We start from the raw sequence: 24376 nt of genomic DNA, 5'->3' as shown, positions 1-24376 counted from the left end.
TTCTAATTCATATTGAAATATAATGAAACGAAACACATATGACTTTAAGGTTTAAAAAGAAAATTTTGGTTAATTCTACATAAAATGTATAATTAATCAAAGTTTTGTTTCAAAACTATTAAAATGAATTCTTCCATCTTGCTAGTAGAATTTATGAATTAAAAGGTAAATTGCTTGTGCTCAGAGAAAAGGGTGATAAGTCAATATGCCAAATTAACTGAAATATATATGTACACATGTAAATACCAATCTTCTGTTTTCTTTCTTTATACCATGTCCGATCCTTATAATATCATAATATCTGCAGGGTGGAGGTTTGTATTAACAGATTTTTGTTTTTAAGAGAATTAATGTTGGCCACTTGCTCAACCTATTAAATTGAAAAACAATATGCATATTTGCCAGGCCCAGGATTCGAACCTGGGACCCACGTTATATGCCGACGTTTAAGCCGCTCGGCCATCGTGGGTGTTGAATATCAATTAATGCCTCTAAATTACTACATTCTAAACAGAAACATAAGAGCTCCCATAGAGTTTTCTAATATTATACACTCAATCTTTTTTTTGAATCTTTTGAAAAGTAGTGATTTTAGACATATCTCCCTTTTCCTTTCGCACATAGAATGATTAAATGTTTACAATGAAATGTTTTAAAAGCATGTGACAGCATAAAGCTTTGAAAGGAGCTAAGTTAAGGTTACGATAGCAGTGGTGCAGCCCAATCTGATGATGAAAATGATTACATAAATAATGATAAAAAGATAACTATACATTCGACAAACCAGATCGATGTCATGGGTCCTCATATAAATTAGGAACAAGCGTTGTTATCAACATTAATACTGACTGATGTAAGAGAACCAAATTAACACCGTCACTGTAAATTAAACACCTCCTATGTGGTGATTTTGACGAAAATGGGTTATTGATACCACGTGATGCGCATTTTTTTTCTCTACCATATATTGTATTATATCACTTGTGGAAAGATCAAAATAAAAAATTAAATCATCAAATAAAATCCATACTAAATTAATACTGTGTGAGAGCATCCAAAATCATGCACCGTATTAATCCTATGTGAGCGTCCACTGCGATAGATCAGTATTAAAATAATCTTATGTGAAGACGGCATGGTTACACATGATTCAACGTATTCAATGCATATAGTGCATATAGAATTAATCCTACGTGATAAAGACATGGAAAAAGCTACGATTTTACCATTTAATAATAAATATATTATAAAAAAATATGATTATCCAATTTTAATTTGTAATTAGGATCTACAAAAGATGTTAAAACATTTGTATCATTTACGATTATTTTTTAAAACAGTTTTTTTTCGATTATCTCAGAATATTTAAACCACAAACAAGGAAGGTATTTAAAATACAGCGACGACACATTGTTGACCCATTTCTAACTTGCTGCAAGTTATTACAAGCGTGTGTAGCTTTACTTTCTTTTCAGTAAGCATTGCTATATTTTGGATCCATTGCAATAATTTAGAGTCAAAATATATTTCAGTTATAGGAAAAATATGTAGTTTTGATATATCTTCACTAGGCATTGTCATATTTTAATAATCGGTTTATACTTTTGATACCCTACCACATATACCGACAATGCGTAATTATTATATTTTTATTCAATCATCAATTTCAATTAACTCACAACTAATAAATTTCACCTAGCGTTAAAAATGGAGTAACGATAGTGTAAAAACAACAATCTCAATTCTCTTGGACTTCATACTATGGAAGTCAATACCACCGGACCGAGGCATACCTGTTACCCCCACGGTGAAGATATGCGACCTGGAATACGCCGATGACGCTGTCCTATTCAACAACTCAATCGAGGGCATTCAAAAGACAATCGACAGGTTGTATAACAACTCCTCTCGCGTTGGTTTGAAAATCAACCTGAAGAAAACCAACGTCTTGTATAATAGCACCTGTCCTGACCCAGATTTCCCTCTGATTAGCGACGGACAAAGCATCGAGAGCGTCGACAGCTTCAAGTACCTGGGGGTACACATCAAGGGAGATGGCATTTTGCAGAAAGAGCTCGCTATCCGAATGGGAATGGCTGGAGCAACATTCAACTCGATGCGGAATGTCTGGGACTCACGATTGTACTCGGTCAAAACCAAATGCCGCCTATTCGATGCTTGCATTCTGACGGTGCTGCTTTACGGTAGCGAATCATGGCACCTTACGAAGGCTCAGGGCAACCGTATACTGAGTTTCGAAAACAGATGTTTGCGACGAATACTGGGTGTGCGATGGTATGACTTTAGGAGCAACGAGGAGATAAGAGAACGCACCAAGCAGCCTCTCATCACGCTGAAAGTGAAGAGGCAACGTTGGACCTGGCTGTTCTTCAAGCCGACCGAATTCCGACGTCCTGGAAGGCCGCTAAATACTATCTACAGAGTGTACACGGCGGAGCTACGGGATGCTGGTTTGACCTGGAACGAAGCAAGAAGACTGGTGAGCGACAGGGATTCTTGGAGGCGCCGCGTGGTGTCTATATGCCCCAATTAAGGGGCGGATATGGCCAAAGAAGAAGAAGAAAAACAACAATAATTATGTGAATTTGGCTCTGTAGGAATAAAACAAACAATCTGTATACTGAGAAGCGAGCATTCTATATTCCGGAGGTTCATGGTGTTCTCAAAGAAGAAGGTAACGACTAATGACTAAGGGTGGCAGTAAATTAATTGTATTATATTGTAGGCTTTAGGAACTATCTAAAAAACTGATTGGGTAGGTAATTTCAAGTGGTTGATTTTCTGTGTTAATCTCTCACTTACTTCTAGAGGCATGTTTTAGAGACATCTTGAGAAATGTCAATAGTTCTGGAATAAAGATAATATTATTTATGCAAGGATAACTTTATCATTTTGGAAGATTACTATATTGTGTTCTTTAGTCATTTCCTGTTTCAACTGTTATCTTTAAAAACAAATGCAATAATTATCAGGCTTGTTTAGAATTCATTTTTCAAACATAGATAGAATTGTTATAGAGGTTGCCATTTCCAAAAACTAATAAAAAATACATAGATAAATCTATGTGCAATTTCACACAATATATAAAGTTTTTAAAACCCTCTAAAAGCAGACGTAAAAATTTATAAAAATCAACAGTTTATAGACACTGATTATTTAAAATTATACAATTAAATGTAAATTTTGTCCAATTTTATACTTGCTTATAAAAAAGGCATAATTAAGTACTTACATTTTTTATTTGAAAAAATGAATAAAAAAAAACAACCTTTTAAGTGCCAAGAATGAGTTTATTTGCCAACATTTTTATGTGCCGTTAGGTCATAAGTGAATTAACTCGTGAGATTTTCTCGACGTCGTAGCAAAGTTAGTAGTAGTTGATGTATATTTTGAAAACAATATTTATTATTTTAGTGAGAAAATGTTGATAAAGAAATAAAGAAACGTGTCAAATAAGTAAAGTTTCATAATTTTGCATCGTTTTATGCGTATTTCATATTTTTTGTGTGATTTATTTTATTTCAAAAACAGCAGGCCAGGTAGGTATTCATGTTATAAAATTTAGCTGGCAGTGAAATCCACAATGTCGACATACAAACATCACATTTACCACAGATATTGAATTGTATGATCAGTATTAATTTCGAAAACAGACATGTTCCTTTTACCTATAAGATTTTTTAAATTTTCAATATGCAAAACTACCCAAATATTTGCATCAATATAAGTTTATATGAATCAATTCAGTAATAGGTTTGATTGTTTTGATTGTAACGATGGATTAATGATATATTGATAGTACACATACTGCCAGACAGACAATGTATTCATTCAATAGTCTTGATTACAAAATCAATATGAAATCTTCACATCAATCTATCAATGAAGCTTATTTAATATATTGATGGATTGATAGAAAGATTAAAAGTATATGTTGGGACTATATCTAAACATTGCTAAGAACACAATATGCTTAAATTTTATGTGCTGAATGAATGCTATGTGAAATTATTATGAAAAGGTGTTTTAAAAAAATGAGAGGAAAAAATGTTAAGAATAAATTTATTCGATGGCAATTATTCGTAATTTCAGACCACCTAAAGTTGGATGTAATAATTATTAAAAGAATAAATATACAAAATCATTTTTGATCGGTAACGTTAATATAATGAAATAATAATATGGTAATCATTATTAAGTAGTTTAATTCTATAGCACAATAATTTCTGACCAGAGATAATGTTTTATTAGAAATGATAATAATACTCTATCATAAAAACTTATTATCAATAATTTTGATTTAATTAATTATTTTTTACACTAACTTTATCTACAAATTATTGCTTTACATTGTTATAGGTATTTAATTTTAACTATGTTATAATAGAGTATTTACAAATTTCTTGAATATATTTATGACTTTCATTAATTTCAGATGACAATTTTAATTTCTGAATTATTAAGACTTAATTTCTAAACTATTTTCATGAAACTGATAAAATGGGATATTTCTTTTAGAAAAACATGGAATGTTCCTATTAATAGTGTTAGAGTGTGAGGGCATCATAGAATTGATTGTATGGGTAATCATTTAGCGAATACATAGTGATATTATTTCCAGCTAAAGAGATCCCACATCTTTTCGGCGGTCATATTGGATTTAATATAACGTTGAGCATAAAATAAATAAAATATGTACATTCAAACATATATAATTATATAGATGCGGTTAGTTGGTTTTACAATGATAAACAATAATTTATTCTATGGTAGGCGGCCTTAAGAGTATAAGGGAGATTTCGTCAAAAGAGGTAAACTGCATATTTTGAACTAAAAATTAATTTTTATGTGTGTATGTTGACTGCCAAAATAAGAGTTGGGTGTAAAAGTGGGTCATATGTAATATATAAATATTCAAGAGATGATTGCAAAGAAACTAAATTTCAATATTTTTAATGTTCTCTTGACTGAAACAGTGATTTTTGGCGACAGTAAAATTCGAATTGTCACGAACTGTCAGAATCATGGACAATGAAAAATATTTCCTTCTAAATGGTATTTAAAAATATGATAATTATGATACATTTCTATTAATTTTTGCCATCGTTATAAAACTTACGAAATTCGCATGGCAGCACTTGTCCATAAGGTAATACGAACGTCACAATGACGCTGAGAAATATTCGCAAGTGCAGTAAATAATTTGCATTGATCCATGCAAGCGTTTTATTCTACTCTATAAATCATTAAAAAAACGTACTATTTTTATAATAATAAATTTTAAAATAGCCACAGTTTATTACTAGCTTTTTATTGTTTAAAAATCTGATGCAGTTTTATTTAATAGAAATTCTGTCTAAAAATGTGTGCTTTGCTATTTTATACAGTTAAGGCCGCCAATCATATAACTTTTACGATATTAGTATATTCTGAATGTTTTACACGTAATTAAATTGTAGTTATATTAGTGTTAAAAAGTAGATAAATAAATTATATTCGTGATGAATTAGAATTTATATATATTTTGTGTTAATTACATTTTTTTTGAATGATTTGAAAATAACTCTTACAATGAAAATAGTATAAGTAAATGCGTTCAGTTAGGTGTCATAAAATATTTACATGTCACTTTTTTATAAGTACTGCGTTGTAAGAATGTATGAAGTATTTTAATCTAGATTATCATAAATATTTTGTATCATAATTTGATTAAAACTAATCTATACATATTTACAATTATTTATCACAGATAAACTGCAAGGAACACAGTTTTCTGGATTATATTTCAATACCTGCTACATATCAATTCCATTCATCCATTGAGTTCCACTAAATATTATACCGTAAACCGGTTTTACGTGGAAATGAAATAACAAATTCAGTAATATTTATACATTTGAAGGTTTAATCTAGCCTTCGTAAAAAAGAAGCAAGACACGGTTTTTAAATAAAATTTTATTATCTAATTTAATATTACATTGGGTACAACACAAAATAGTTTTGAAGCCTTCTAATATAATACAACAAATGCACCAACTTGTAAAACCAAGTCGGTCAAAAACCTAACCTCAATAATAACTATTTAAGTTCACAACAGAGGACTAACAAGTTTTTAAACAGTATTAATAAAGAGGTATTGTAAATAAATTGTCAGTAGACCAATTTTCATTCTGGCAACAATATCTCTCATAGACTTAAAGAATTTATTGTTAATTTGACTACCTTTTGTTTTGCTTTTATAGACCAAGTGACAGATCAATAAATTAAAAAAATATTCATCAACAATATAACGTGCTACCACAATAAGAGTAAGGTAAGCAGATATAATTTATTCCCATCCGCAATAAGTACAATATCTATTGTCGCTATAGCCAATACTGTTTACATAGGTAGCCTTTGTTATAGGTTTCAGTTTTTGTTGCTTGGCTTCCTTCTTGTTATCCGCATGAACTATTGAACGTTACTTAGAAAATGGTACATTTATGGTTAAACCTTCAAAGGAGTTAAAAGGAAACGGACTGTAATAGATGCTAGCAAGATTTTGTGACCCAATTACAAGACATGTAATTAAATAAGATTTACTACCTACATAATTACAATTAAAAGTAGGTAAGTATTTTTATTAATCAACGTGTATTTAACAACAATTTGAAAAACTGATGATGTGAGATTACGAAAATGATCAGCATACTGGGATTTAACCCTTAAATACATAATGGCAATCATTTGATTAACCTAACTACTGTCTGATTAATCAAATTTAATGTTTAAATTAACAGTGACACCTGTGAATAAGCACTGTAACTATTTGGTCAGCATACTATGTAAACTTTTTAAATAAATTTGATTCACACCAACAAATAGAAAGAATAATACAGTTTGTTGTTGAAAGACAACACCATGTAATTACGGGTGAAATAAGAGTTTTAATAATTGATGTCATGTGTCATTAGTGCAGGGAAAAAAATTGACGGCCTACCAGGTACCGCCACAGTACTATCACGTAATAACACAGACAAAACGTCTTTGTATTATTATTTAGTCTTGTTATGTCATGTCAAAGGTAATTTTTCAGAAAATTATTTAAGGGCATATCTCTTACTTTCATCACTAGATGTCTATAACACCTATTACGCTCCGCGCAGTGAGAATTTTAACCTACAATCCTTTTAGAATGTTTTAAATTTAACGCCATCATGCTAATTGCTTTAATATATTAAAGAAATGACAAAACTTCAAACACAATTACAAGATACAATCAAATTCGTAAAAATGTCAATTGATGTACAAAAGCATTAGGGAGGTAATCGAATTGTTCAAGTATACAGCTAGGATGTATGTACATACATGATTTTTTTTTTTAAATATTGTATATTGAAATTTAGAAAGTGCCTATTAAGGTATTCAGAATTATTAGTAAAATTAAATTAATCAGCAGGTAATAATGTTTTACGTTATAATAATGAAAGTAAAAGAGAGATAAGTCAGAAATGCTGTTAATTTGGCATATTGCATAAAGATGACAGATCAATGCCAATTTTCACAAATAAGTATAGAAAATTACGTACTTACACACACCACTTTTGGTTCTCGTGAAGAGTAACGATTTTAGACATATCTCCCTTTTCTTTTCTCACAAAGATGTAACAAATGAAAAGTTTCACAAATTGCATAACAAAGGATGGCAAAATTCATTATTTATGACTAATCATTATTAATTATTTTAATATATAGGTATGTAGAGTCATTTTAAGACTCAATTTAATTTGTTACAAGTATTATTTATTTTCTGTTAAGTAACTTTTCCAATTCTAAATATTAATAATTATGTATGTAATATGGTTACTGTTAGTAGGAACTTATTTCAACAACAAAGTAAGTTTTGAATAGTTGAGAATGTCTATTTATAGGAAACAAGTTTGGTTTGTTATTAAATAAAACTTGGGAATTAACTTAGTACATACTACATATCAAATTTATATTTATTTGTGTTTATAATGGCTTTCAACCAATTAATAACAATGAAGTAAATTAAGTAAGCATTGCCTATTACATGTAAAATTTATTTAATGAATCTACTTAAAAGTATAACAAACTCTTTGATAATAATTAATTAGTACACAGTGAGATTAATCAAGACGTCATATATTATTATAAAGCACCAAAATATTTTTTAAAGACAGAAAACGTATTGCAAAGTATGGTTTAAAAGGTAAATTTGTATTTATAAAATTAACAAATTTTATTGATGAATTACATCCCCATTTCTTGTCGCTTGAGTTTCACTCAAAGTTTTTTCAATCAATATATTTGCCTGTGAAAGGAAAAGGGCAATAAGTCTTAAAAATGCTGAATGTATATATATGCATAAATGAGAAAAAGCACGAGTCGAATTAATACTTCTGAACTACTAAATTTCACAAAGAAACAGAAATTCCTATACAACGTTGTCTAAAAATCAATCTTTGTTTAGTTCTCCTGAAAATAGTTATTTTAGACTTATCTCCCTTTTCCTTTTTTATCGTCGTGCAGTAACATTAAAATATTATCGATATAATCTTAATCTCACTGTGCAATCTATGATTAATCATTGTTGTATAATAAGTAAAATGTTTTTTAAAATTCATGTGTAATTTTTAATAAAATTGTGTTAAATTAGATAAATATGTCGAAGTGGATGAAAAACTGCCTGTTACACACGTTTTGTATTTAATAACATGTGTAAATTGTTTGTCTTAGATTGAGTAAATTAAAGTCCATTTGGAAAGTTGAACCATCAGTTGACCTCCTCTTTTAGAAGTGCCTCCCGTGGGTACATGAGTTAATTTTTGAGAGTATACTGTAAAACATTTATCTCAAAGTAAAAATATTTTGCTAGATCTGTTGTTATAAGAGATGAATTAGAAATATATATATATGTAATACTTAAATCTGAGTAGCCTACTGACGTTATTACGGAATTAAAATATGAAATATATATAATATTTGATATTGAGGTCAACAGCAAGGCATACAATATATTATTATATAAATAAAAGTTTACACAGTGTAATATTTTATTACTAATGTCTGAATCAATAATTAAAATAACTAGTAATGACTATAAAATAGACAATACATATATTTATTATATATCACAAATTTTCTAAGGATTGCATATTGTGTATTATAAATGTACTTATAAACCACTAAACACTGCATATTATATCTCAGTGTCCGATAGCTACATTTTGAAAAGAGTAGGTACACCGTATTTAATTAATATTTATTTTGTTCGTCCACATTTGGTATGGTTAGTAGAAATATTATATCTGATGTTATTTTAACAGCAAGTTTTCGTTAACTTCCAAAATATTTGCTGCAAAATAACCGAAGATGAGATCACAGCTTTACGGGCGTTTTATTTTTCGCTACTGTCTCAGAATCGTAATGCAGATTGATCCTCTTAAGATGCGAAGTAAGTCTATCACTTGGGGAGTTGTCATTGAGGTTATGTTTTCATCGTTCACCTGGAAAATAAAAAGAGCCAAGAATGGATTTATTTAATTAAGAACAAAATAAACCTAATAGTTGTTAGTTAGTATACATACAAAATTTAAAGTTATTACCCACTGTTTTATGAGTATAAGCATAGAGTTTTAAGCCATGTTTTTGTAATTTTACAATTTCAGTTGTAATCAAATGTGTGAAAATAATTGATTTAGTTTGATGTCCGTTGTCTTTACTATGCCAAGTCTCACTGATAAATGTCATAGATAAGTAAAACTTTGTAATAATTTATGAAACGTTGATCTAATTTCGAAGTGAATCAAAAAATAAATATGTAGCTGTATAAATAGTATTATAATATATCGTCACTGTTCTGGCAGAAGACGCTAATTCTAAAAAATGACATATTGAGTTAGTTATACCAAAATGTTCCTTATTTCAAACTTTACCGTCTGGAAACCTTATTTATTTATTTAAAAAAGGACACGTTCAGTACATAACAAATTATTAATTCAGGACGTTCACAACATGACATTTAGAATAAAATGCAAGTTCATCGCACTCATCCATGGTTCGAAAAATGGTTTCTACGTGTTAAAAAAGTTGCAGAATTTCCACATGACACTAAATTGAAATTTTGAAATTCAGCACACTCCAACGCCAGTCATATATCCTGATTTAATTGTGTTAAACTTTAGTGCGTATCACACAAAAATGGTCGGTGTCAGTAAGTGAGATATTGTGTGTCATAGATTTACTATCCTCAGTACCTATTTATAAATTCCGGCTTTTTAGAGTCAGTGTGTAAAATGTTTAAACCTGTAAGATAATATCGCCTTGTCTCAGTCTTCCATCTTTGGCAGCAACGCTGTCTCCGTAAATGGCGGATATGAAGCTTTGGCCAGAATCCGGGTGACACTGCACGCTAAAGCCAAGTCTGCTGTTCCATCCTCTATTTAGTTCAACGGTAAGTATCTATCGAAAGCGACAAACAATTATTATTTAAGAATTATAATCAAAACCATATTAATTAAGTATATAAAGCATTTTGTTATTGTGTAAAAGGTATTATTTTTTGTTGGTTATTGAGAGAGATTTAACATTATCAGAATGCATAGACAATATCATGATAATTCAGATATTCAAATAATGATGTGTGTTCAAATAATCAGTAATAACTTATTCCATATTTAAAAACATGTCTTATTTGAACATTAAACAGACGGTTCAGTACTTATGCAAAAGAAAAAAGAAGTCTCGAGCCACGATGACATTGAGCTACTTTACAAGTTGCATGTTGGCGAATTTACAATCAGCCTGTAAACTCGCCCAGTGTCATCATCGAACAAGCTAAAAAACAGATTGTAAACAACTGCACAGTAGAGCGATAGTGGCGACCGCCCAGTAAAAAATGAACTACATCCTGTCAAAATAGTCGCTAGCTTGTGGCTTCTGAGCGAGTGGAAAGTTTTGTGTGTCACAATCGCACTAGCTGACACGCCCGCTTTTAAATTCGCCAACAAGCAGCTTGTAAAGTAGCTCAATGTCATCGACCCATAAGATCACTACCATAAGAGATTGTCCAAAAGTTCCCATATAAGTTTTGAACAATCTTATATGGGAACTTCTATGTTTTTATATGAAATTTGGTATGTATTCAGGGGCATTCATTGTACTTCTTTACATATAAAATTAATGTATTACACTGGTAAAGGGTTGAGGTAAGCTTTTAGAATCTGACAAAAATAGTGCACACTAAAGCTTGTCAGTCATACGTATTTGTTTTCATTGAACTGAGACTAAAAATTGCAAACAGAGTTGGTTAATTATTAAATTCAATGAAACTCTGTGTAAACCAAGTCATAATAGATAGTATCTATTATGGTTTTATATAGGCAGAGCTTAATGAATTTAAAAAAAATAACCAACACCATCTGTAATAATATAATTCAACGAAAACAAATAAGTATGACTGAAAAAGTGTGCACTATGTTGTCGGATTGCATATAGCATACCTTAACTTTTACGGTTTGGTAGGGCAGGGTTAAATTGATTTTTAATAACTAACCAGCACCATCTGCAATTTGACAACGACTGACAAAGTTAAGTGTGCACTTTTTATGTTAGATCTTAATAGCGTACCACCATCCCTCACCACAGATGTATTATGACAATTAATTATGATGGAAATTTATTTTTAAAAGGTGTCTCTATACTTGAATAACATGGTGTGTAAATTTACTTACGCATTTAATTAATTTTGTGTCAAATTAACGTGTGTATCTGTATGTGTATTCAAATAACCTTTTTCACTGAAATTAGGCTGAAAGTGGGAGCAAAAAGTTTCAGCATAATAACAAGCAGTCACCCATACATAGACAATAAAAACAATCAGCTACCGGTGGAAAAGATAAAGTGTAATATTGGACAGTAAACAAACACACAATAGTATAGTGAACAACAATGTAATCCAATGTAATAATCCATACAAAAAAACAGTAATATGAAAGGTAATATGATTGAAAATTTAGGTCATGTATAATTTTATGTCATGATTATTATTGTGTTTTTTTTAAACCTATTAAAAATGGCATTTTATGTTAATGTACAAAGGGACTCACTGGTTATCTAGGTACCTATTGTTTTATACAAGTAGTTGCGACTTGAAAAAGTTTGGTAAATTAAGTCAATTCCAAAAAAATTAATGGTAAATACACAGTGCTGATATATACCTAAAACCAAAAAAAAATACCACAACCATGATGTAGACTTAGCAGTGGCGAACGGTAGAGGTAGGATGTTAAGATCCAACATAAATAGTGCAAAGTAAATTTTGTCAGTGATACACATTTGTTTTTATTTAAAAAAAGACTACGCATTCCAGATAGTGTTACCGACGTCGTGTATTTCTCCAATATTTTTTATGATGTAACTTGCTAATGATTTTTTCTATTGGTTATAATATGTTTTCTCAGAAAGTGTTTATCAAAATTATGTATGTTCAATAATCAGAATGGTACATTCTTAAATCTTGTTAATTATTCGTTGAATAAAAGAAATAGTTAATTATAATTTATTAGCAAGTTCAAGTAAGTTACATCATAAAAAATATTGGAGAAATCCACGACGTCGGTTAGTAATTTGAAGTAATAGGTATCTACTTTGATTTAATAAAACAAAAACCGATTGCCAAAGTAGCTTGATTTAGAAGAATGCTGATGAGTAGGTATTAAAAAGGCCAATAGTTAAAATTTGTCGCAATTAGGACGTCGCCTTGTAGCATAGAGGTAAATGCAACGGACGGGGCGTAAACCCAAAAGATGCAGGGTTCGGTTCTCGGTGGCTTACTTTTTTCAAAAAGGATTTTTTCTATTGGTTATAGGTAATACATTTTCTCAGAAAGTATTTTTCATAATTATGTATGTTCAATAATCAGAATGGTACATTCTTAAATCTTGTGAATTATTCGTTGAATAAAAGAAATAGTTATTTATATATTAAGGTTTAGTTTAGGCAGTGCTTAATGAATTAAAAAAAAACTATCTAACATCAACTGTAATATGTATTCGTAATTCAATGAAAAAAAACGAGTATGGCCGAAAAAGTGAGCACTATTTTTGCCGGATTGCACATAGCATACCTAAACTACTACGGTTTGGTTTAGGCAGAGCTTAATTGATTTAAAAAAAAACTAACCAGCACCATCTGCAATTGTATTCTTTCATCTGCAATTGTATTTGTATTCTTTGTTCAATGAAAACATTAAGTATGACTGATAAAGTTTAGTGTGCACTATTTATGTCAGATCCTAACAGCCTACCACCATCCCTCGCCACTGAAACTTAGTTACGGTGATATTAGATGGGAAGATCATTTTATATTTCTGAATAGTTTAGTTTAGATTAGAATAAAGAATATTTATAAATGTGTTTTATTGTGCAAGTTTTAAAATGAATATTGTTTTAATGTGCAAGTTTTAAAATGAATATTATTTTTTTTATGTTTAAAGATCTTGATTACCATTGAGAGTTTGTATTGCATAAGTAAAATGGAATTTGGTTGTCAGGAATGAGAAGTAAAAAATATAAAACAACAAAGCTTGAACTGAAAATAATTGAAAAAATTAATATTCATCTGATAATGGAAACTGTTGAATGATTTTTAAAGTAATTTATTAAAAAAATGAATGATAAAAGCGGAATAAAAAAAGAAAAGTAAAATTCAAAATACCTACATTGTGTTTGAAGGGTGCTCTACAAAATAAAGATTATCACTAGTGATTGTTAAAATTATACACAGTGTAAACCTCAACTTTTTTTTATTTGAATACACAATATTTTTTAATTAAATTATAAGAGAGTATTTACATAATAAAAGAAATAAACATAAAACAAATTATTATAAATAAATAATTAATTAAGGAATGGGCAGGAAGTAAGTCATCCACAAAAAATTAACAAGTGCTCCTAATTTGACTTGTACATTTCTTGAAAACAATTAATCAGATAACATTATGTACATGGATACCTAGAATATTTTACTTTTGAACATAAAATGATATTCAAATATTATTATTAATTAATCCTATCAGAGAATAGAATATGGACAATAATTGAATTTTAAATTAAAATTAACAGTAACTTAATATTTATTATTATTATTATGTCAGAGTTAACTGGATTTCTAAGTTCTTCTTCACTGAATTTATAGTAATTTACTAATATTTACAATGCAATTGCAGTGCAGTGATGATAGAAAACATTTAGTGAAAATTATTATGATGGTAAATTAACCCTTGGTTCACTCGTGCCCGGTTCTTTCTTCTCGTCGGGGTAGTGGATAATTTTCGGCTTCTCCGGTTCTTCTTTGACAGGGTTCTTCTCTATTTTCGATTTGCGCTCGTTCTCTGGTGATAGCGTCACGCACTTCCATCTTGTCATACCTGTTACAAATAAAAAATATCACCTTTATCTCTCTAAAAGAAAAAGTATAGGATGGTTTTATTTATATAATAGAAATAGTCTGGGCCCACATTTGTCGCCAGTTATATTATGTTTTATTTATAAAATAGAAACACTTCAAGTTTAGTATTTATTCAGAGTTCACAGAGATTTAATCAATAATAACACGGAATACTACAAACGGTACACAAAAATAGATTAACAAGATAAGATGACTCGCTCGACCAAATAACCAGATTAACTTGCCAAAGGATTAGTTCAGTTCAGGTAGGTATCACATTTGACAACTATAAACCACACTTATTACTAGAAACGAATCTCGATAGTGTAAGGTGCTTAGTTTCAAAATAGAAAACCTGTATGATCAAAAGGGTTAGAGCTAATCAGACTAAGCTGACTGGCTGTAAGACTGAGAGATAAAAATTACGCAGTCAACATAGAGTTAAACCCTCATCCCTCTGCATAGTGCTTGCCGCGCCAGTCAATGGGCCGCGCCATCTATGGGTCTCTTTTCCATGTCATGCCTAAATTTTCGGATCTCTACCTGAGTTAAGATTCTTTTCTTCTAATTGATAGTAAATGTAATATACCACAAAACATAGCCACTCAGAAAAAAGCAAAAATGGCACACTTAACAATAATTGCATTTTTTATAAATAAATAAAAAATTAAGAGACAATGTTTTATTCGTAGCAACTTAAAACAAACATAATGACTACAGAATAAATCATGAGAACACGTAAGATGGAACTACTTTCCGTTTAATGTCAACTTTCTTAACTTTACATTTTAGTTTTACAGCTTAATTTTATGGTGCAAAAGTCGTTAGCCGTTGACTAAAAAACAAATTGTCAATAATTATGTTGACCTAGATATGGTTATTCTAGAAAAATTATAGTTTTTGGTGGAAAGTAAATGTTTTATAGAAAAAAGAATTCCCTAAAAATCATTAAAATTATTAAAAAACTAAGTTTAAAGGTGGTACAAGAATATAAAAAATGGTACCCACGCAGGTGTTCCCCGCTGGCTAGCTATTATACTTCCTATGGGGGAAGTGTCAGGAAGTGCCAGCGGTCTGGCGATTTAATGGGTGCTGTTAAGCTATAATTCTAGGGATTCTAGCATTTTTAATCTAGGCTTCCAGGATTCTTGGATTGGAATTTCTATATTATGAAAATGCATGAATATGCATCTTACCATCATCCCTATTTTCTAATATAACATGGTTTGAATGAGGAGTACTCGAAGGGTGGATAACAGCGCTCTGGTAGGCCGGATTCTTGTAACTAAACCTCGCACTGTCTGCGTCGAGAGTCGCGTTCAGCTCTATGGGCATCGAGATGGGCTCATTAGACATCTCCGAGTTGACGGGCAGGCTCTGATTGGCCGACAGGTAAGCAGAACCGCCGTTTTGAGATATATCCTGGTATATATTTGGCGCGTCCAAGACATTATTATCCAGGTTGTTTAGCTCATACCCGTGGGCTGCTACTGTAAAGTCATAAGTTACGTATTAGATAAGTGTTTTTGTTTTAATGTGACTTTAAGATAAACAGGTATGTGTATGTCAAAAAATTAAGTTGAATTGTTCCACACTAGTTTTAAAATTAGCCTGCAAATTAAAAATTTCGATTTTAATTTTTATTTTTGATGGGTTTATCTATTCTTTTCTATGCCTCACGATACTACTATGGCAGTATCTGACAGGCCGCAGATTTTTAACGACACGTTGAATGTAGAGCGAAGCTCTTACTAGAATCGCTGTAATATCGATAATTTATGGTTTAGTATTTCATAATTATTCAAACAGATGTCACTGTGTGTTTAATTTTTCAGATTATACAAATCAATCAACAGTGGCTAGTAATTTGAGTTTAAAGTCAGACGAGATAATTCGCGAAATTTGTATGTGCGGCCTATCGATCACAGTCTCATAGAGCGAGAAAACTCGCTGAAGGCATAGAACTGGTTAAAGTTACGGAAATAATATGAATTACTATTGGACGACATTATGCAGTTATTCATAGTCCTAAGTCCAACCCATGAAAATCAGAATACAGAAAGCAAAATGTTGCAAATTCTCAAAAATTACAAGTCCTTAAACGGAAAGTTTACTGAATATATTTTAATATACAATGTAAGATAACAATAAAATTAAATTTGTATAACCAGAGAAATCTCATGTACCAAAATATAGCTTTATATTTTTTATTTAAAAACAATAGCATTTACTTACTTACTGGTTTATGGTATTACTATATTTTATGTGATCATGAAATGTTGATTTCCAGAATGAGAAAAGACAGAGTCTCATAATGACATATACGTCTTTTCTACAGTCTACAGATTGTTCAGGGTAATGTCTCTCAAAGAGAGCCCAAATTTTTCATTTTCCACAAGACTATATTTTGGCCATCAGCCAAAATCAATGGTATAGAATTGACCTGTTTAGATGAGTGTTTTATCAAATGCCATGGAATTCTCAATAGCATAAAAACCTAAATGATTTTGTTTAAAAATTTCATTTAACAAAACAACTATACCTATAGGTATACACATTTTTGACACGGGTTGACTGCTCATGTAGAACAACATATTATGTTTTGGTTGCACATCACAAGCCATATTTTGTCGGTCACGTGTAGTTTGCAAAATAAAGTGTGGTCAGTTGTGGCTGAACCATAGCAATATAACTGGCCGAGTAGAATGGTCGCGAGTCATTTTTTATATATCACTAGTTAAATGCACAACATGGTCCAATGTGATTTTATTAAAAAAATATATTAATTTTTGAATACCTACTATACTATTAAATTTAATGTAATCAACATTGGTCTTCTAATTTAATTAATGTATATTTTTTTTCAATAAAACAAATCAAGAAACAATGATATATTTTTAATTTCATCCTATTATATCTGAATCACATAGAAAATCAAAGCAAAAAGATTTTATATATTTACAAAACTTAAAGAAACCAAACTCTGTATTCCCAGAAAACTCAAAATTATAAAACTATATACACTACCTCAAAAATCAATGATACAAATTATAATACAAAAATCATAGAAGTATCTGAATCGAACTGAAACTGTCATAAAAATGAAAAGAAAACAATCAAAATATATACAAATAACCTGAAAAGTAATATTATGAACAAGGGACAGGGCATTTCCATTGTATTAAATAAATAATAAACTAGCATGGTAGCAGAGGTGGGAAAAGGTGTGTTAGCATTTACTAGAATCATCTAGATTTTATGTAGACAATTAATTACTGATAACTTAGTGAAGATATAAATTTATATTTAAGGCAAATTTTAATACAGGATAGATGAAATACCATCTTTTTCATTTATGCATACCATACTTAGGAGTTCAAGTCCCTAAGATATGTGTCTATCTTTAAGGGGCCAATATCGGCAACAGATTGCACTGTCTTACAGTACCCATACATAATAATATGTCAAATAGCAGGTAGTAAATCTGATTACATGTAAAATATTTCACTGTGGCACAGTTCGCCGAGAGCTTTCTTATCGGAAAGAGATGGCTGTATACTATACGGTCTCCAATTTTATTAGATTCAATATGAACATTGATTCAATTTTTATAGCTGATTTTGGCAAAATTCATGAATTCAAGAATGAAAACCTAACCTAACAAATAATCCAGCATATTGGCTATTTTCAAAATTTGTTCGCTGCTGACTTCCTGTAAAGTGTAAGCCAACAAGAACCGTGTTTTATTTGGACATGAATTTTATGTCAGTACTATACGACCCAAAGAGGTTGGACGGTCACTAATATACGGCCATATATTTCCGAAACAACATTTCACGGTGAAGTGTGATACGGCGAACTGCATACGTACAAGCTTCCGGATACGAGTAAATCTACGAAAAAAAGGCAGTGTCCCAGAAGGAAACCATTTAAAATACGGACAACACACGCCTAAGTCGATATTAAATTAGCAACTCTGTATGGTATTTGTTAATCCAGATGGTTATGCATCGTGCTCATAGTCAAGTCTCACTTTAAAGTAAACATTTGTAATGTGTTCAGAGCTAATCCTACTAAATGCCACACACTCGTTTCAGCTCTGATTTGCAAGTATATTTTTCTAACATTGACCGTGCAGGTAAAGTGCAAGGGTATAGCGGTAAAAAAACTGCAAGACATTGGGCCAAATCAGTAAATAGGTACAGTCTACTAAGTAGACACTTCTTCAAGTAAATCTATTATCATTGACTTGGCCCATTATGTTCATTATAAATATCAAGCAAAACATAACAAAACATTCAACAGTGCAGACATTTCAAAAACAATAATTATTATATTAAAATGATCTTAATTCAGCGATCAAACTTAAAATGATATTTTTAAAATGATACATGCACATTGAACTAATATTCAACAGGATTTATGGAAACTTTTACAACCACGCACAGGTAAAATCTGTAAAACTAAGTAAACAATTAACGGTACAATAATATTTTGTCTGTAAGTAATTAAACAAATTAAACATAATAAATCTGTGTAGGAAAGGAAAAGGGAGATAAGTCATATTAAAATAAATAAGTTATGCCAAAATAACGAACGCATATTTTATGTGTAAATGAGAAAAGGGACGAGGCATAAAACAACATTTCAGAATTATTAAATTCCACACAGAAATAGGAGTATCTATGTAAAGTTGTTTAAAACTACAGATGTTGAATCTTCTACCTGAAACTTTTTGTAGTTTCCCCATAAAGATCACCGAAGTATGTTCCAGATTAACGTAAATGGCATTTTTATATGCAGACTATTGCTTAATTTCAGAATTTATAAGAAAATTGATAGATAATTCCCAGAGGTTTTTTTTCTCATTTTCATAAGTTTTATGATATGATTTCATGTTTATTTTATCATATGATATGATTTTAGACTTATCTCTCTTTTCCATCCGCGCAAAGTAATTTGTTTTTAATTTTTTGCCTACTTAACAATCAAAATAATGATATTCAATTTAAGATCACAAAAATGATCAAGTTCAGATCTTTTAATCCGAAACTATTTCACAAACTGCTCTGAAAATTTAATGTACTTAACTGATTCATGTCATTACATTTTATTACTTATGTGTAAAAATTCTTTGAAAGATATAGTTTTATTTATTGTACTGCTTATGAATATAACATACAAGTGAGGTGTGAGGTTAGGTAAGATTAGTTTTTAGCAGATGATACCTGGGCGTAGAAGTTGTCATTCATTTTACTGGTATTAAAGACTCTACCTGAGAAATGCAGCCTCTGTTTTCTATTAATAACGGGCGTTGGCGGTCCGCCCAAATCCAAGAAATCAGGTCTAGCGGGTTTAGAACTGTCAAACGCTTGCCCGTTAAAACACGTGGGCCTAATAGGTCTACCGTCCGGGACAACGGAATAGGTGGTATCAGCAGTGTCGGTCGATTGGTACGACAACGTTTGACTCAGCTCATTGTCTGAGTTTTCTGCCGTTGTGCTTGGACAGTTTACGGAGTAGGGGTGCATGGTATCTGTAAAAATGTACCATTACTATTGGGTGTTGCGAATGTGTGAGGCTTCAAATATAAATCGGTGGGTTTTGTATGATGATATTTCAATAGTGCATGTGAATTTCGTGAGCATTTGATCACAACATCATAAAAGGTGCTGACTTAGTCAAGTAATGAGAAATGAAGATAATTCACTATCTATACACTTATACTTAATACACTTATGGGTGAATGTGTATTAATCAAAACTTCTTTTTAAAAATTAACGCATTAAGAAAAAAATTGCAGAGAATTAAAATATGATAAAATTTTGCAATCAAAAATCCAGTCAGGTCATATTCTTACAAAGAATATCATTATTTGTTTGAATTGTGTCTTTATAGTTTTATGATATGCATTGATTTTAAAACCAATTAACTGCAAACTGTTGTCTAAAAAAAATCTGAAATCTTGAATAGTCTCCCTTTGCATGGAAAGACAGCAATATTCACAATTTTGAAATCCTATGCCCAGCATTAAAATTAGTTTTGCTCATTTTCATATTATTTTTTCCTGATTACTCGTAATATTCATCGATAAATACAAAAAAAATACAAGAAAATATAATAATTAATTAATTCAATAAAAATTGTAATGTAAAAGAAAAAGGAGATAAGTACGAACACAATAAATTTAGTTAAGTATGTATATATTATGACTACCACTTTGTTTTTAACAAGAAACAGGTAAGATTATGATACAATCTTTATTCTTCAGTATCAGTATAAAGAAATAAAAAACACTGACATATTCTTTGTTAAAAGAGTGGTTCAAATACAGCATACTGCAAAAATAACTACCTACTGATACAGATTATTAATTTATCAAACACGACATTACTAATTGTAAAAACATATAATTTCAATTTAATAAAAATGAGCAATTAATTAATATTCACACATTAAAATGAAATACCAATAAAATATAGACGTCACAATGTGCTGTGTTCACATAATATTTAAATGAAGCTTTGGCTTGTGATTTCTTACCAATAAAATTTACTCTTGGAATTTGTCAAATTGAACCTATAAAATCTTACATTATAATATGAAAACTGTTTAGATATGAGTCATCTGGAATCAAAACTAGAACTGTCCTACATAAATATGGGATAGTTCCACCTTTGATAGCAGATGGCTTATATAATGTAATGTAGCTCATGATTTAATAATATTATGCTGTACTAATGAAAAGTGTGTCTACTTTGCACCTGGTGTTATGGTAGCCTAAGGCTATTTTGGAGTTGTACATTGAAGCATACAGAGTGTATTTTGCGACATATTATATAGGATTTTGGGTAGATACAATAATGTTATCTCCACGAAATGATTTCCATACATATAAAGAAAACGTACTATCAGAATAACACAGATGTGGAAAAAATACACGTTTTTTCGTGACATTTATTAGAAATCAAGACCTGGCATAAAGACTACATTATTTTTTATTATTTCGTTTGATACATTTGTCTTTCAGACATATAATTTCAAAAAATTATATAAGTTGGTAAAATACTTTATGCTGAGAATAATATGCCAATTTTTAAAATGTCATATTATTTAAATATTTTTATTCAAAACATATGTGCTGTATGAAATATGCTGAAGAAAAAGTTATCAAATCCCATTAATAGATAATATGCAACATATGACAATAAATTGGTAGTCATTGTTATGGGGAAATTTTTGTTAATTTATGATCATATACACATACAGTATAATATGAATCAAAGAAAATCATAACTGCACTTGAATTGCAGCAAAATTAAAAATTCTAAATTGTAGAATGAACTTGGACATTCTAGAAATGTTTATATGATAATTAGTTGTATATGGTACACTTAGTTCAATTAGTATGTACATGTTTATAGATTATACTGTATATAGAATGGTAGTTTATAATATATTTTAAATTTATTTAGCTTTGAGGGATGAAATTGCAGCGGGTGCAAAGTTGACATCATTTGTGCAAAGTAAACTCACTTAATAGTAGTAAATTTGTCATAAACGTTTTACATCAATATGAAAAAGCAAATGAGGTTTACATTAAAATTAATATTTGTGTTGTGGCGGCAGTGTAAAACAAAATGGTTGTGTGGGAATCTGTCATGGATGAAAAAAAATCAGTAATATTACAAAAACACATTGAGCTAAGAGAATAAAAGCAAGTGTTTAGTTTTACTTGTATCTTTTAAAGTAAACGCTTATGCTTTCGCTTTGTATAGTAAGTTGTAAGTATTTACTGAAAAAAATAATAAGTATAAGCTAATACATATTTTTATTCACTCGGTTCGTTAAGGGTGATGAGTTATGAGAATTCATTTTGATAACAGACCTGATTTCTGAGAGAGAAGAGAAAAATAACTGTATAGGTTATGACAATACACAATTCTAAAATTAACTTGTAAAAATGCTAATAAAATCTAAATGTAATAATATAATATGTTGACAGATAAAGCGGTAACATTTATGATTCAAAGAGGGCAGTAGAAAGCACGTAGGCGTTGTTTGTCCACTTACCGCTGTTTTGTGAATACCCTGTACTGTTTCTTGTTAATTTTTTAAACCTCCTCGGCGAAATGCAGGGCGAGTGGGAGCCGTTGCCATCGTCGGGGGTTAGTTTCCTAGCTGCGATATCGCACAGCATATTGACTGCTTCTTGTCTGCGGGGTAAAGTCATGTCACATTTTAAACTGAGAATAACAATATCTGTGCATCAAATAAAAGGGAGATAAGTCTAAAATAAGTAAAAGTGGGATAAGTCAGTAGTTATTAAATCAATACTTTTCAGGACGGCCATGAGAAAATTCTGTTTTGGATTTTCACATGATTGTATATGTTTCCGTGTGAAATTTATCAATTGATTCGATTCGTCCCCTTTTCTTTATGCATATTCGTGAGGTTACTGCCAAAATTTGTTGTTTCGAAATCATGTTATAGAGTAATTGCAATTTTAAGTTTGACATGCCCTCTAAACTCTAAACTAAAAGCGCTTTATGTGCATGTTCTATATATCGGATGACCTTGAAATTTTTTCTAGCATACATCATATTTATATATAGACACGTAATCCGTTGTTAACTCTAAATATCTAAATTATCGACTAACCAAATTTTGGCAGTAACCCAACAATATGTAACATGGTTAATTTGCCAATTCAACTATTTTTTTAGACATATCTCCCTTTCCTATTTGCATACAGAATTATCTTATTCATTCATTTAAAACTAGCAGTCTTTAGTAGTATTGCAATGGTGATAGATAACTGTATGAAATTATTAGTCCAAGAATCCTAACACAGAAATGTATGAAAACAACTAACAAAAAATTGTTGAGACAAATAAGAAAAAATCTCGGCACAAAAAATAATTATTAAGACAAGCTAAACATCCACCTATTATTTGAACACATTTGTTGTTCGTTACTGCATGTGGGCACAGGTGTATGTATGGTACTGAAGTTTTGTTTACTCAATGTTTACCTTTGTCGAACAGACGCTCTTCACCACTGGTTTCTATAACCATTATTAAAAGCTATTGTTGAATAAAATTAAATAAGAAGTATTAGAACGCTCACCAATAATTTTATGATGATTATAACATTGATTAAATATAAAAATGGTAGCTATTATCAAAATTTCTGCAAAATAGATATCTCAGTCAGTTTAGTGACCAGAGCTTTCGCCCAGGAAGTGAAATAAGTGTATTGAAACCCCATTCTGAAGAAGGTGTTTTCTAAAATTTTTCCTAATGGATGTATTTTTGAGAATGTTCCTAGTTATTTCTTTCAATAAAAATACTTTGCATTCTTAATGAAAGATTTTAACTCATTGATAATCTTTGTATTACCTTAAAGGAGGTTTAGGTCTTGTAATTGGATTGGTATCAGATTCGGTTGTGGGTGAAGCAGCAGAAGGTGATGGTGGAGTTCCACAGTGGTCTCGGTAAAGTCGCAAGCGAGCCATCGGTCCACACCGTCGAAGGAATGACACAGCCTCTCCGTGAGATAAAGTTGACATTGGTACATCATTTACCTTGAACAGCCATGAGTAAAATGAACGATTTGCTTAGAAACCATTTAAAAAAAAAAAGTTTTTTAAACATCACAATGTTATGTACTTATTGTAAGAGAAGAAAATAAATGTAATAGGTATAATCATCAGCATGAAATGTTTGATATTAAAAAATTAATTTGTGTCAAAAACACTTAAAAACACATAAAATAGCACATAGTAGTGTAAAACTAGTTAAATGGGATGGTTGTTCATATACCAACAAATAGGAGATTTCATGATTTAGGTACTTAAATAATATGTAGGTATAGATATATTAAATGACAGATTGGTACTGGA

General features: G+C 30.4%; 1 protein-coding gene across 1 annotated transcript in view; it reads right to left on the bottom strand.

Moving 5' to 3' along the window:
- Window positions 1-5552: 5552 nt before the first annotated feature.
- The window catches only part of LOC147072621 (tyrosine-protein phosphatase non-receptor type 13-like), a 175217-nt gene continuing 156393 nt past the window's right edge, over window positions 5553-24376 (bottom strand). Inside the window, exons 9-14 of the mRNA XM_085946265.1 lie at window positions 23874-24058; window positions 22546-22688; window positions 15669-15962; window positions 14304-14452; window positions 10330-10485; window positions 5553-9530 (exon numbers count right to left, since the gene is read on the bottom strand). Coding sequence (XP_085802391.1) covers window positions 9432-9530; window positions 10330-10485; window positions 14304-14452; window positions 15669-15962; window positions 22546-22688; window positions 23874-24058 — 1026 coding nt within the window. The 3' untranslated portion in view covers window positions 5553-9431. The remainder of the gene's footprint in view (window positions 9531-10329; window positions 10486-14303; window positions 14453-15668; window positions 15963-22545; window positions 22689-23873; window positions 24059-24376) is intronic.

This window comes from Rhyacophila brunnea, unplaced genomic scaffold (assembly GCF_057557595.1).
Source record: "Rhyacophila brunnea isolate RB1 unplaced genomic scaffold, BYU_Rbru_1.0 scaffold_193, whole genome shotgun sequence".
Lineage (NCBI taxonomy): Eukaryota > Metazoa > Arthropoda > Insecta > Trichoptera > Rhyacophilidae > Rhyacophila > Rhyacophila brunnea.
The sequence above is the reverse complement of the archived record's forward strand: the minus strand, read 5'-3'. Positions and strand labels throughout refer to the sequence as shown.